Below are 15,113 nucleotides of genomic sequence, written 5' to 3'. Positions count from 1 at the left end.
GGGGGTGTTGTTGGCGAAGGGAATTAATTAAGACATCCTAATTAACGTGTTGAATAGTTGCACGTGCCCTTACAGATGACCTTGTACGGGCTGTAGAGGTGAGCCGCCATGCATGTATAGGAGTGTGTAACGTTTTTTGTTTGTTTTTTTAAGGAAAAATTGCTGTAGACACGGTAAAAGTTGTAGTATTAGTATATGACGTCACGCAACTTTTTGGACTCTCTAGTATGCGGCCCCGAAGTCTCGCGATATTACAGAACATTTGAACAGAGGCGTAAAATCTCGCGATAGTACAGAGCGTGTTGCCGAGCAACCGCAGTACACAAACAGCGCTTTCCTACCCTGAGAGGTGTGAACTGACCTGAACTGATCTTATTCGGATCAGCCGCAAAATGTCGTTTAAAGGCGTCGAGTTGTGCAAAAGCAGAGTATCGAAGGAGGATAAAGAGTTTTATGAGTTGAAGAACAAGGCAGTGGAGTATTACAGAGCCAACGGTGTGCCACAGGAGCTGGAAAATGTTCTCAATGAGATGTTTTCTGCGAAGCCACACGATATTTATGGATATATGGTATGAAAAGTTTTTTAATTAGCATTTATATGCACAGTTTTTGGTTTCGATTAATTTAAAATAATGACAAACAGCTGCACTGCCAATAGGGAGACATGTGTGTATATACACACACACACACACACACACACACACACACACACACACACACACACACACACACACACACACACACACACACACACACACACACACACACACACACACACACACACACTCTGGGGTGGCACAGAAAATATCATTAATGCAAACACACCTGGAAAAGTATTGTAGGTGTCCAAATCACAAACATGTATAATGTGCAATTTGTTACAATGTGTTATTATGAATTAAAATGCATATAAAATTCACATAAAATGTAGTCATAGTTTTTGAAAACTCTCACGAGACCAATATTCGAGATTATTTATTTTAAATAATTTATTTTCAAGAAATTATTTTGGTATTTTAAAAATGGAATTACAAGTGGGGCCACCCCTTAGCTCCGCCCCTTATTATTTATATATAATGTTAAAATTAGCGCAAATGAATTTTAATGGCAGTGATCTTATTAACGTGCGATTAATGCGTTTCCGTTTGACCACCTAAATAGATAAATATAAATAAATAAAAAGTTAAAACCTGCAACGCAACACACGTTTATTCACAACGTCCTTTCTTTACTCAGATTTTTTTTTTTTTAATTCACCGAAAAAATCTTTTTTTAATCAGTAAACATTTGTATTACTGAAGCGCCAAGTCTCAAATAAAGCACCAAAATCCGCCATGATGCGCACATCCGGTTATTAAAACCGTCCGTGTGGAAACAAAGTTCCGTTTGGTGTCCTGATGATTTACGTCTTTTAAAACACCATTTGTCGAGTTTAGCTTCACTAATAATAAACATACATTTGCATAAAACATCCGTATTTGTTGATTGAAGTATTAAAAACGTGAAAAGCGTTAAAATAGTATACATTTAGCATGAATTAAAATGTGCGATTTAGTTGCGATTAATCATTAATTAACTTATGATAATTTTCGATTTAATATTTAAATCGACTGACCGCTGTAATATCTTTCCTCCCTGTATTGATTTGCTTACAGGTTCGTAGTAGTGGAAGCTTAGTGGTGGCTCAGAAGGTCATGAGTTCAAATCCCACCATCAAGCTGCCATTGCTGGGCCCTTAAGCAAAGTTGTTAACTATTTAGTCGTATATATAATTGTAAAGAACCCTGGATGACGTCTGATAAAAAGAAATGCTGCGAATGTAAATTTAAGTTTAACAATCATGAGTTTATTGAACCAGGATTTGATCTCTGTGTGTTTTTTTTAATTAAATCAGGCAAACCACTTCTCCCGCTTGTCACACACACCTGTGATTAGTGCGCTCATGGGCAGAGAGGTGTATGACGGCCGGGGCGAAGCGGCATTGCAGGTGGATGTTTACTGCATCGTCAGGAACGAAGAGAAGGTAGGCTGGCACTCGCTGACAGATTCCCTGCGTAGGTGTTTTCCATGCGTCGCACGGGGAAACACAGGAGTTCTTTAATGACAAAGCCATTGACTCATAGAGTTTCAAGCCTAGTGTACTTCAAACACACCTGTACGAGCTCATGAAGGGTTTAAAAATAACTCGACAGGTCCATGATTGTCCACGCGTGGAGCTGAGAAGCTGCACTCGAACACATCGGATGAAGCCTATGTTGATTTGCTCATGATTCGGACAGATAAATGTCAGGCCAAATGTGTGTGACTCAGGATGTATACACATCATGAGAAGAGGACATGCTCTGTTGTACACATATATTTATGCAGTTGTACTTTGTAGATGGTGATTAGTTGTGTGTGGTTGTTCTGTAGTTAATCAGCAATGCAGTGGTTACTGGTTTGGATGGTGATGGCACAGAGATACAGAATGTGGTTGCCAATGGCAACCAGCATCGAGCTTTCGTGGAGGTGGCACTGGTTTGGATCAAAGATCATCTGAGCTCCATGGTGCATGGATTTAATCCCACCCAGCAAACACACCTGGACAAAATGCTCAGGTAGGTAGGCATGCACACATATACACACACACACACACACACACACACACACACACACACACACACACACACACACACACACACACTTAAATTTAATTCAACTGATCTTTGTGTGTGTGTGTGTGTGTGCCAGTGATTTCTACATGGTCCGTTACCTTGAAGACCAAGATGCTCGTGAGAAGGAACAAAAACGTGAGGAAGAGGAGAAGAACGAACAAACATCCGACACGGCAACCCCCCCACCTCCACCTGCTTCCGGCAAAGACAAGAAGAAAGGAGAGAAAGGTAGAGTGAGAATTAAATAGGCTCTAAGTTCAGCGTCGATGCTCTGGTATCCGTTTGGATGGCGTTCAATTGGTATTGACGCTCCAGCATTGAGGTGGATGCTCTATTGTTAATGCTGCTGTATTGGTATTGATGCTCGAACATGGATGCTGTAGTAGTATTACTAATAGTATTGGAGTTGTGATGAAGGTGGTGAGACCTGTTGTATTTCCAGGTAAGAAAGGCAGTGCCCGAGAGAAGCCTCTCCCTCCTCCTGAGAAACCGGAGCCCGTGTTGCCAGGGGCGATGGCAGTAGGCGCTCTGTCGATGGCAGCGGCCAAGTCTGCTTCGAGTCTCACAGCCACACCCCTCTACAAACACATCTTCACTCTCAGAGACCCGCAGGTAGGTGCACACACACACACACACACACACACACACACACACACACACACACACACACACACACACACACACAGAGCGTAACATAACCCCAGTGTAACAGCGAATCAAAGGAGGGAAACCAACATCTGGAGGCAGTGTAAAACTACTGATGTATACCACACTAAATAAGAGCAGAAAGGGAATTGGAAAATAAATAAAAACCTCCAGCTGCTATCTGATTGTGTCTTTCTCATCATCTCTCTCTCTCTCTTTCTCTCATACTCATACCTTCTTTCATGATTTTATTTTTTTCTTCCTGTTTCCAATGATCTTTCTCAGGATCTAACGGTCCTCATGCCCAGGCTGCTGGTGTCAATGATAAGTTGTGGAAAAGCTTCAGCTGGAAAGCTCAACTTGCTGGAGGAGGTCATCCTGCTGCCCTCTGTACCACACAGAGCCGGAGAAGTACACACACAGATTGCGTTATTTATTTTGTGTTATTTTTACTAATTCATATTTTATCTAGCTTTTATTAGAGGTGGTTTAAAAAGGTTTCGAGACTAGCCCGGTTTACAAGAAAGTACTTTACGTTTGCACACTATCACCTTTAAAATAGTCCCCTTGCACAACAACACAGTGCTCCCAGTGTTCTTGTGACTGTTCTCGCATCATTTGGACTGCTCCCGATGTACATAGGATGATATTTTTTGCCACACTGATTTATGAAGGTCAGTGCTCCCTGTGATCGTGCGTGCAGCCTTGTGCTGCCATCTGTTGGCGTGTTACAGAACTAGTCTCGAAACTCTTTGATACCACCTCGTATATTTCATTTCAGTTGTAGTTTTTGGTTTTTTTCCTTCTCTTGAGCCACTGTGTCTCACTTGAAGTCAGTAGGAAAGCTGAAGGCATTTCAGAGAAATATAATGATTGATCACAAGCAAAATCAGTAATAATAATAATAATAATACTTCCATAGTGTGCTTTCTATTTCTTCCAAGTGATCTTTCTATGCTGGAAATCTTACTAATGTATGCATATGTATTTTTATGTGTTCAGATCATCGAGATGAGTCGTGATATTCAGAGAGAGATAAGAAGAATAGTTGCTACTACAACGGGGAAGTCAGGGGTAAGGCTTCTATCTTTAACCCTGGATCATCACCACCTGTAAATTACCTATAAAATATACAATGAGTTGCCATGTAATGTCATAATTACTCTCTCACTCTAAGCCTACGGTAACGGGGGTTTCAGAAGGTGGCGCTATTCAGCTCGGGGTTGAACGTGCCGAACAAGCTCTCGATCTTTTGATGGAGGCGTGTTTGAACCTGGGCCTGCCGATCGGCACCGAGCTCCGGCTTGCGATAAACTGCGCTGCTCATCTACTCTTCGACTATGTAAGTAGAAGCCAACCTCTAAATCAAAGAAAAACAGAGGTGTGTTCCACAATGCTCCACCCCACAAATCATTCACAACCTTCCATAAAAAAAAAACCTGACACATTTAATAATCATTGCAAAATTGTCTGAATTTAAGCATGTAAATATATAAAACTTCAGCAAAAAAAACAGGTAAATAATTTAAATGGGTAGGGGCGCTCACTGGCGCCGCCCTCCTGGTGTTGGAGCCCTGGTGTCCGAGAAAACATTCTTAAATCCGATTGATCACAAGGTGTTGAATAATCTTCTGTACCTGCATGCTGACAAAACTACTAGCGTTATTTCAAAATCATCGATGAGTCAGTGCTTGATCTAATATAACACTGTTTTTCTAGTTAGGTCATAAAGGGGACTTGTATGGTGGACATTTAATCTAGCTTAGTTTTTTAAGATGTTGGACTTCTGATCAGAAGGTTGAGAGTTTAAATCCCAGCACCACCAAGCTGCCACTGCTGGGGAGGAAACTGAGACTTTTAATTGACGACATGGTGAAATGTTGATCAAAGAAAGCTTTGTTCTCCAGTGTCCACCCAATTCCCATATTTACCACGGAAAAGTCTTGCGCTTTTTATTCTATTTTGCAAGTGATGAACAGGTTCTCCAACATTAAATGTAACTATAACCCTAGTATATATTTAATAATAATAATAATAAATGAGCAATCATTCACACATTTCTGTCGTATGAATGGGAATAGAACACATCAGGATAATGTGTTTTTGGAAATGAAACCTCTGAGTGGTAACTGTTACTGTTTCTTATAACAGTAAAGTTGCAATAAAAGTATTTCTATGCTTGAAATATTCTTCAGTACATTTAGAAGTTTTTACTCCATGGTTGCTCAGGAGTTACTGTCAAATCAGAACTGCTAATGTGAGAGTAAAGAATCGAATCACGAAAAATTGTCACCATTTCACTAATTTCAGGCTTTATTCTCTACAGTCAAAGGAAATAAAGATCTTTTCCATTGTGGGGGAAAGTGAATTCATCCCAAAGATCTTCCATTCAATTCATTTTTTTGAGAACCAGCCTCAAAAGAGAACCCATTCTCACCTGGGTGGCACAAAATGTCCATTCATTACAGTTTATTCATTACAGTTCCATTAGATCTTCTCAGCTCTTGTGTTTGCTTGTTGGAATTAGTCTTTTTCTGTGCATCCTAGTCTAGAGGCAAATATGAGGTGATGGCAGGAACTCAGAAGTCTCCTGATGAGCTGGTGGACATGCTTGCGGGATTGATCAGTAAATATCCAGCTATTGTGGCCCTTATTGACCCCCTCAGGAAAGAAGTATGTTTCATGTTTACTCTCTCTCACACACACACACACACACACACACACACACACACACACACACACACACACACACACACATATATATATATAATGTGTAGTATCTCACAAAAGTAAGTGCACCCCTCACATTTCAGGAACTGTTTTATTATATCTTCTCAATGGACAATACTGTAGAAATGAAACTTATAACGTATAACAGTCAGATTTACTGTCCTCTAAAAAATAACTCAACATACAGCCATTATTTTCTAAATAACTGGCAAAAAAAGTGAGTACACCCTAAGTGGTAACAGCTGTACGTGATGTAAACATGCAAAGCCACATGTCCTATTCATCATGTTTATGTTTTTGTCTGCTTGACAGAACCATATAAATTTGTGTATTTTGTATTAAAGCAGTTAAAATGTGGTGCTTTTAGTCCAATTCTCTCATTCTGACCACTGGATGTTCAACACGCACATCATGGTAAAGAGTCTCTGATGATTTGAGAATTAGAATTGTTGCTCTCCACAAAGACGCCTCGGCTATAAGAAGATTAGCATCACCCTGAAACTGTTACAGTACAGTCTTCAGGGTCATACAGAGGTTTTCCAAGACGGGTTCCACTCGGAACAGGACTCACAAGGGTCCATCACAGAAGTTGAACCCAGCAGCTCTGTGATGTCATTATTGAGATGTGGAAGAGGATCCCAGCAACAACCTGTGCAGCTCTGAAAAATTTCATGCCCAGGAGGATTAAAACAGTGTTGGATAACAATGTGCTCACAAGAATTATTGACACTTTGGACACAGTATTGACATGTTCACTTAGGGTGTACTCACTTTTGTTGCCAGTTATTTTAACAATAAACTTTCTTTCAGCGAATCATACAATAATGGCTGTAAATCTGTACTACTGTACAAGCTGCACATTGACTCCTCTAAAATATATCCAAGTTTAATTTCTATAGTATTGTTCCTTTGAGAAGATATAATAAAATAGTTGCTCTCTCTCTCTCTCTCTCTCTCTCTCTCTCTCTCTCTCTCTCTCTCTCTCTCTCTATATATATATATATATATATATATATATATATATATATATATATATATATATATATATATATACATACATACAGTATTATATTTTATACTTTCAGTTTATACTTAATTTCCTGTTGATTTTATTTTGTATATTCTATTTACATGTATCTGGTTTCTTGAGGAAACCTAGAGTTCAGGTGTCACTATGATTAATATGTCTCTTACAAAAAATTAAATCTGGCAACCCTTCTTTTCTTTTTGTACAGGATGTGGAACAGTGGCAAAAGCTGAGCTCTATTACTGGCCAGTCTTGTTGCTTAATTGCAGATGCAGCGTTCAGGGCCTGTCTTAACTGGAAGAAGGCCAAGCCCCTTCCCCCTGGGGTCACATGGGTCACTCTTAGACATAGAAGCGAGATGACCCTCACCGACCTTCTCCATTCCGTCACAGAGCGAACAGGTAGGCGTCGGATCCTGCTCTCAGTCTGACAAAATGAACAGGATATTAATGATTTATTTAAATCGTAACACATTAGGATGCATAAAAAAAAAAAAGTGATATGAGTGAAAAAAGTTGTTACAGAAAACAACTTTTTTTTTTTTGTAACATAAACAAGGAACAGTATACGATGTGTTTATATAGCGACCGTCTGGTCAGGGCTGCAGTAATGACTAACATACTTACACATTTAAAAAAAAAAAAAAACAACTCAATTCACAAGTAGATACAAAAATAATGAGTGCATGAGTGAAATCCAGGAGCTTTAGTATAGATTTTGTATTAAAAAGCAAAATACAATGGGATCTAAGCATCCATACTGCGAATGAATGCAAGACAGAGGAAGTGCATAATAGGGGAAAAGAAATCCAATTTGACTGCTTGTTTAAATGAAAAGAGAGACCGAACTCTGCACACACAAAGATGTGCACCCATATACATCCTCAACCGCAGCTGTTAAACAACACACACTTACTGAGCTAAACACACATATGACTTGCATAGGCCCTGGATGAATAATTCTCATGGCCACTGTATTGGGAGAGAGACATCGAGAGAGAGAGAGAGACTGACAGAAAGAGGAGACACTTTATTAGACATTAGCTCGCTGAAAAGTTTTTGAAGGACATCAGTGAAAAAGAGAGGGAAAGGGAAAGAGAGAGAGAAAGCTATTGAGTGCATTATGTAAACGCAGACCTTCATTTTAACGTGTCACACAAAGGAAACGTACACGGATGTGGCTACGGGTTACAATATACCTATTGTACAAAATCAACTCCACACCTCGACGAGGGAGAAACACACCACGTTCATTTCATTTCATTTCATCTTCTCCCGCTTATCCGTAATTCGGGTCGCGGGGCAGCAGTCTAAGTAGATTCCCCAGACACTTCTCTGTGTCCAGGGATCGGGCTTGTCAAGGCCCCTGCCTTCGACTGCTGCCGGTTCATTTCCACGTGACTAAATATCCTAAAACTGATCCAGTTATGAAGTAGAACTGGAAATGACAAACTTTGAATATTATGATCATCTGATTTTTGCTGTGGAACATTAGCGAAATCATTGAAACCCAATTTGCAAAATTTAAATACTCGATCAAAAATTAAAGAAGGGCAGCCAAGATTGGTTATCATTTATAGTCTGATTCATAAATATCTGTACAGCAACATTTTTCAAGACAGTAAAGGATTTGCATTCAAACAGTCAAAAAAAATAATTAAATAAAATAAAACTTCTTTAGATTAGATTAGATTAGACTTTGTGATTGTGCAGAGCACTAGTACAGGGCCAAAGAAATCTAAGCAGAAGTGCAAATTGCAATGTATATAAATAAATCTAATCTAAATATACATATATACAATAATATTATATTATATCGATGCGGGCGGTGTCAGAGTTTTTTCGATCTTGCGATGACGGGAGCGATACGACAAAATTGTACAAATATTAAAAAAATTTTGAGAACATGCACAGGCAGCAGCGTACGATGTAGGATACGAGCCGAGCGTATCTCTCGCCCTGTGAGATGCCCCACTCTCGCTAGCGGTCTCAAACAGCACTTTTTGTGATTAAACCGTGTCTTTCAAGTGCCCAAGTATGTCTCCTGCTTCTAAAAATAAGAAGAGGAAACCACCAGTTTAGAGCAGAAAATGAAAATGATAAATCATCATGAAGCAGGAAAGCGTCACAATCATAGCACCATCTTCAACTTACGATATTTTTGACTTACGATGTGGTCGTCGTAACGTATCGTCATCCTAAGTAGAGGACTACCTGTATTATTATATTATTATATTATAATAATATATTATTGGAGTGCAAAAGATGCACCATCGAGCCAGATTTGAGAATGACACAGAATTCACAATATTTGCTGCATCAGTTTTTATGACCAAAATTTGCATATACTCCAGAAGGTTATGAAGACTGATCAGATGAATTGCAATTAATTCCCAAGTCCCTCTTTGCCATGAAAATGAACTTAATAAACCCACCACAAAAAAAAAGAAAACATTTCCACTGCATTGCAGCTCTGCCACAAAAGAACCATATACACCCTCAACCACAGCTGTTAAACAGCACACACTCACTGAGCTAAACACACACATGACTTGCATAGACGCTGGATGAATAACTCTCATGGCCACTGTATTGGGAGAGAGACAGTGAGAAAAAGGGAGACTGAAAGAAAGAGAAAACACAACAATTTATTCTCACTCACCAAAGGTGTTTTTTTACTATTTGGAGATTTCTTTCTTGTGATCCAGTTCATCCCAGAGCAGTTCATTAGGATGTAGATGTGGTGACTGAGCAGGTCATTCCACGATAGATATCACTTCAGCCCACTGTCTGCTCTCTAAATAACGCTTAAAGAACTCAGACATAAGCTGCGGCTCATCGTCTTGTTGAATGGTGAAGTCGGTTCCAATGAGCCGCAGTCCAGACGGAATTGCGTGGTGTTGTAGTATGTAAATGGTTGCCATGTTGCTTCCTTTCACCCGGAAAAAAGTCTCCAAAAGTCTTCCATGTTTGTGTGGGTGAGAGAGTCTTCTAACATCTTCTCTTCGGTTCTCCGTCTTACACAAGTTCTTCTTTCAGAGACAGACAAAATGTCCAATTTGGACTCGTACGCCACAGAACTTCTTCCAGTCGTTCCCTGTCCAATTCTTGTGTGTTTTGTCTTTATGTTACATAGAAACATGTTTCAAAAACCGGAAACGTTTTCTTTACAGAGGGAGAGACCATTCTAGCTGTGAACAGTGACGAGATCGGTGATGACTCCATGATAGATGTGGTGAGACTTTAGAGTTTTGGTTTCTTTTAGGGTTTTATTAGTATTTACATTGCGTATTAGTAACTTTTTACTCATGTGTGTGTAGGCTGTAGGTCTGGGTGTAACATTCATTAAGCTAGGTGGGCTTACCGGAGGAGGGAGGATGAACAAGTACAACCGTTTGCACAAGATCGAGCAGGAGCTAGAAGAGCAGGGCATTCTGGGTAAGAAAAGATCTCGCACATATACACACAGTACGTTACAGAAATATACACCATCAGAGACGCATTCTGGATACAAATACTTATATATTACTTATATACTTATTGAAGGGAAACAAAAATCTATTCTTTAACCATCCACCAACCCTACCCACAATGCACCTGTGTCATAGCCAATAACCAGTAAACAAAATACACAAACCATGTACTTACAAAAGTAGATGCACTCTGTAAAATATCACTCTGTAAAAGTGCTTCCTTTAACCTTCCACTTGAGTAAAAGTATGAAAGTATTTAAAATGTACTTCATTATCCAAAGTTCTATGATTCATTATGACCATAATGTTCCTATTATAATATTCGTCACAAGACTCTTTACTTAATAAACTCAGTTTAGACTCGAGACTCGAATGTGACTCTCAACCCCGATCTTTTATTTTCTTCAGTATTTGTTCAGAACGGGTTGGAGGTTGAAGGGTGAAGCGTAGAGTTGAGGTACACAAGTGAACTACATAACTGGATGTGTACATGATTTTATTCCACAGGTATTCGGGAGATCGAGCTCCCGTGGGAAAGTAGTCCTGAGGAGGAGGAAACGCAGACGCAACCGGAAACATGACAACACACACCACATTCCAACACATTGTAAGAAATTCCTGGATTGTTTGTGTGCTGCATTTTATAGATCATTTGATGTGAATATATAATGTTACAATTCCAATGTATTTTTATATAACAAATACAGAAAAACATAAAAAATAGCTTAAAGACCTACATACATTAGGGGTCCCCAACAACTACCCCAAGCACAAAAAAGTTATTTTATTTTATGTAAAAAATTTTTTACTTTTACGTTCTGCAGTGTTGTTTTTTTGTTTATTTTTTAAAATATGACCACCAAATTTCCGTATTTGTTTTCAGTTCGTTTTCTTTACCATGCATCGATAAATGAAGCTCCCACTGATTCTGCCTTTACGGTGAGCTGAATTACATTTTTGTTACATATATAATAATGAAATTACTGAATAAATCCGATCCTTTTGTCCGCTTGACAGGATCATACAAATCCTGTCCTTGTGTAGCTCAAATTAGTGCAGTTCAAATGTGGTGCTTTGAGTACATACTGCTGCATCATAAACGCTACCTACCCACAAATACCAAACACACTAATACTACACACAGCATCATTAACACTACCCGCAAATACCAAACACTCAAATACTCCACCCAGCATCCTAAACGCTACCCGCAAATACCAAACACACAAATACTCCACACAGGCATCCTAAACGCTACCTGCAAATACCAAACACACAAATGCTCCACCCAGCATCCTAAACACTACCCGCAACTACCAAACACTCAAATACTCCACGCGGCATCATAAAGGCTACCCACGAATACCAAACACGCAAATGCTCCACGTGGCATCCTAGACGCTACCCGCAAATACCAAACACATAAATACTCCACGCGGCATCCTTAACGCTACCCGCAAATACCAAACACTCAAATACTCCACGCGGCATCCTAAACGCTACCCGCAAATACCAAACGCGCAGATGCTCCACGCAGCAGCCTAGACGCTACCCGCAAATACCAAACACGCAACTACTCCATGCAGCATCCTAGACGCTACTTGCAAATACCAAACACACAAATACTCTACGCAGCATCCTAGACGCTGCCCGCAAATACCAAACACGCAAATACTCCACATGCCACCCTAAACGCTACCCACACATACCAAACACACAAATACTCCACACGCCATCCTAAACGCTACCCGCACATACCAAACACACAAATACTCCACGCGGCATCCTAAACGCTACCCGCAAAAACTATACACAGCACCATAAACACTACCTGCAAATACCAGACACAAATACTACACACAGGTAGTGTTTATGATGATGTGCAGATGTTTGCAGTATTTAGGCGTTTGCAGGTTTACTTTTAGAGGACTATATTTGAGTAAAATTATAAGAAACACTGCTTATAAAGTAACATACACTTATAAAGTGACAATACTGCAGAAAAACTGTTGTCTCTGTGCCCTTAAACCAGCAAAGACATTTTGATTCAGGATAAAAAAAATAAATAAAAAAAACACACCATAAATACAGAACGTACACAATTGCTGCAAAAATATAGTTTGTCTTCTATAAACCTGGTCAACAAAAAATACCAATTTATAAAATATCATTACTTTAGATTTTAGTGCAGTTCAGTGTGTGACTCTCTTTAATGTGTCACACATGGAATTGTGTACGGACAACAAACTTCCTCTTCCGAATCCTTTCTGGCCCACACACACACACACACACACACACACACACACACACACACACACACACACACACACACACTTCTTCCTGTCTGTCCCTGAATGGAGACATTATTAAGTGGGCTCTAAAAAGGCCAGCTATGGTTCTGTGCGGTGGGATCTGCTCGTGGATGTCGGTATGTGTCTGTCTCTGTCTTTGTGTACGTGTGTGAATGAAGTAGAAAAGGAAATCACACAGTTGTGCTGCGACGTTACAAAACACTTTCAGTCAGCGGGCAGAGCTGCACATGTTTTCTGGAGGTGTTTGGCTTGATGCTGAAGGTTTATGAATGAAACGTGATTAAGGTGTTAATAAGAAAGAGGCTTGGCGAGTTGTAAAGAGGGCGAGCCGAGAGATCGGAGGCGGAGTGCTGGGTGTCCAATCTTCGCTATAAAAAGGTTAAAAATGGGAAGAAATGCATAAACAGCAGGAGTGAGAAAGGATGTGTGGGGAAAACATAGACAGAAATATTTAAACCCACTGGCAGCACTTCAGGAGTGCGCCGATTCCCCGCCAGGCAATCATTCTGTTTGGAAAATAAACAAAAATGACTAACAAAATAGGCTAAATGAAGTGCTTTCTGAACACACACACACACACACACACACACACACACACACACACACACACACACACACACACACACACGAGGGTACCACCAACTTAGTGATGTTTAAGTAAAAACGATTATTGTGTTGTTTGGCACGGGTAAAAGCTGAGCGACTGACAACAAAAACAGGACAAAGTTCTTACAAAATCTACACACTGTCAAACACTACCTGCAAATACCAAACACACAAATACTACACAATGCATCATAACCACTACACACAAATACCAAATGCACAAATACTACACAATGCACCATAGACACTTCACACAAATACCACACACTGTTTTTTGCAGGTAGTGTTTGACAGTGTGTGGTATTTGTGTGTAGTGTTTATGGTGCATTGTGAAGTATTTTTGGGTTTGGTATTTGCAGGTAGTGTTTGACACTTTCTGTTAAATCTAAATGCTAAATATCACACAATGCACCATAAACACTACACACAAATACCACACACTGTCAAACACTACCTGCAAAAAACAGTGTGTGGTATTTGTGTGAAGTGTCTTAATAAACACTAGGCAGAAATACCAGGCACAGAAATACTAAACATTGCATCATAAACACTACCCGCAAATATAAAATAAAAATACCATACACAAATACCACATGCAGTATCAAACATTACCTGCAAATACCACACAAAACATCATAAACACTACTTGGAAAATACTAAACATATACTACACGCTGTCAAACCCTACCTGCAAATACCGAACACACAAATACTACACATTGCATCGCAAACACTACCTGCAAATACCAAGCGCACAAATACTGTACACTGTATCATAAACATCTGCAAATACAAAATAATATTACATGCAAATACTACACACAATGTCATAAACACTACCTGTTAATACTAAATGCAAAATATCACACACACCTTAATAAACACTATGTAGAAATACCAGGCACAGAAATACTAAACATTGCATCATAAACACTACCCGCAAATATAAAATAAAAATACCACACACAAATACCACATGCAGTATCAAACATTACCTGCAAATACCACACAAAACATCATAAACACTACTTGGAAATACTAAACATATACTACCTGCAAATACCGAACACACAAATACTACACATTGCATCGCAAACACTACCTGCAAATACCAAGCGCACAAATACTGTACACTGTATCATAAACATCTGCAAATACAAAAAAATATTACATGCAAATACTACACACAATGTCATAAACACTACCTGTTAATACTAAATGCAAAATATCACACACACCCTAATAAACACTATGTAGAAATACCAGGCACACAAATACAAAAAAAATACTGAAGCATCATAATCACTACTCTTAAATATAAAATAAAAATACCACACACACAAATTCCACATGCAGTATCAAACATTACCTGCAAATACCACACAAAACATCATAAACACTACTTGGAAATACTAAACACGCAGCATCCTAAACGCTACACAAATACTCCACGCAGCACCCTAAACGCTACCTGCAAATACCACACAAATACTACACACAGCATCATAAAAGCTACCCGCAAATACCAAACACACAAATACTACACACAGCATCATTAACACTATCCGCAAATACCACACACACAAATACTCCACGCCGCATCCTAAACGCTACCCGCAAATACCAAACACACAAATACTACACACTGCATCGCAAACACTACCTGC

At 39.3% G+C, this 15,113-nt stretch overlaps 1 protein-coding gene across 3 annotated transcripts; it reads left to right on the top strand.

Annotated features, from left to right (window-relative positions):
- Nucleotides 1-282: 282 nt before the first annotated feature.
- Nucleotides 283-13,380, top strand: eno4 (enolase 4). 3 transcript variants are annotated; one of them, XM_083544692.1, is made up of 14 exons: nt 283-569; nt 1,895-2,023; nt 2,413-2,597; nt 2,731-2,882; nt 3,097-3,266; nt 3,585-3,710; nt 4,302-4,373; nt 4,477-4,641; nt 5,847-5,972; nt 7,265-7,457; nt 10,229-10,290; nt 10,376-10,493; nt 11,036-11,135; nt 11,445-11,463. In XM_083544692.1, the coding sequence occupies exons 1-13, from the start codon at nt 393-395 to the stop codon at nt 11,107-11,109; spliced, it is 1,749 nt and encodes a 582-aa protein (XP_083400818.1). In that variant the 5' UTR covers nt 283-392; the 3' UTR covers nt 11,110-11,135; nt 11,445-11,463. The 3 variants fall into 3 exon arrangements, with proteins under 3 accessions (XP_083400818.1, XP_083400817.1, XP_083400816.1); XM_083544691.1 differs by having other exon boundaries at nt 11,036-13,380; XM_083544690.1 differs by lacking the exons at nt 11,036-11,135; nt 11,445-11,463 and having other exon boundaries at nt 10,376-10,642.
- Nucleotides 13,381-15,113: the final 1,733 nt, after the last annotated feature.

Source organism: Silurus aristotelis (assembly GCF_946808225.1).
Source record: "Silurus aristotelis genome assembly, chromosome: 6".
Lineage (NCBI taxonomy): Eukaryota > Metazoa > Chordata > Actinopteri > Siluriformes > Siluridae > Silurus > Silurus aristotelis.
Note: the sequence above shows the minus strand (reverse complement) of the source record. Positions and strands in the feature narration are given on the sequence as shown.

Excerpts from the sequence above, each read along its gene's own strand:
- eno4 (XM_083544690.1), top strand. The coding sequence starts at position 393 with ATGTCGTTTAAAGGCGTCGAGTTGTGCAAAAGCAGAGTATCGAAGGAG. Across the intron at positions 5,973-7,264 it reads TTGACCCCCTCAGGAAAGAA|GATGTGGAACAGTGGCAAAA; the intron begins GTATGTTTCATG and ends CTTTTTGTACAG. Across the intron at positions 7,458-10,228 it reads TTCCGTCACAGAGCGAACAG|AGGGAGAGACCATTCTAGCT; the intron begins GTAGGCGTCGGA and ends TTTTCTTTACAG.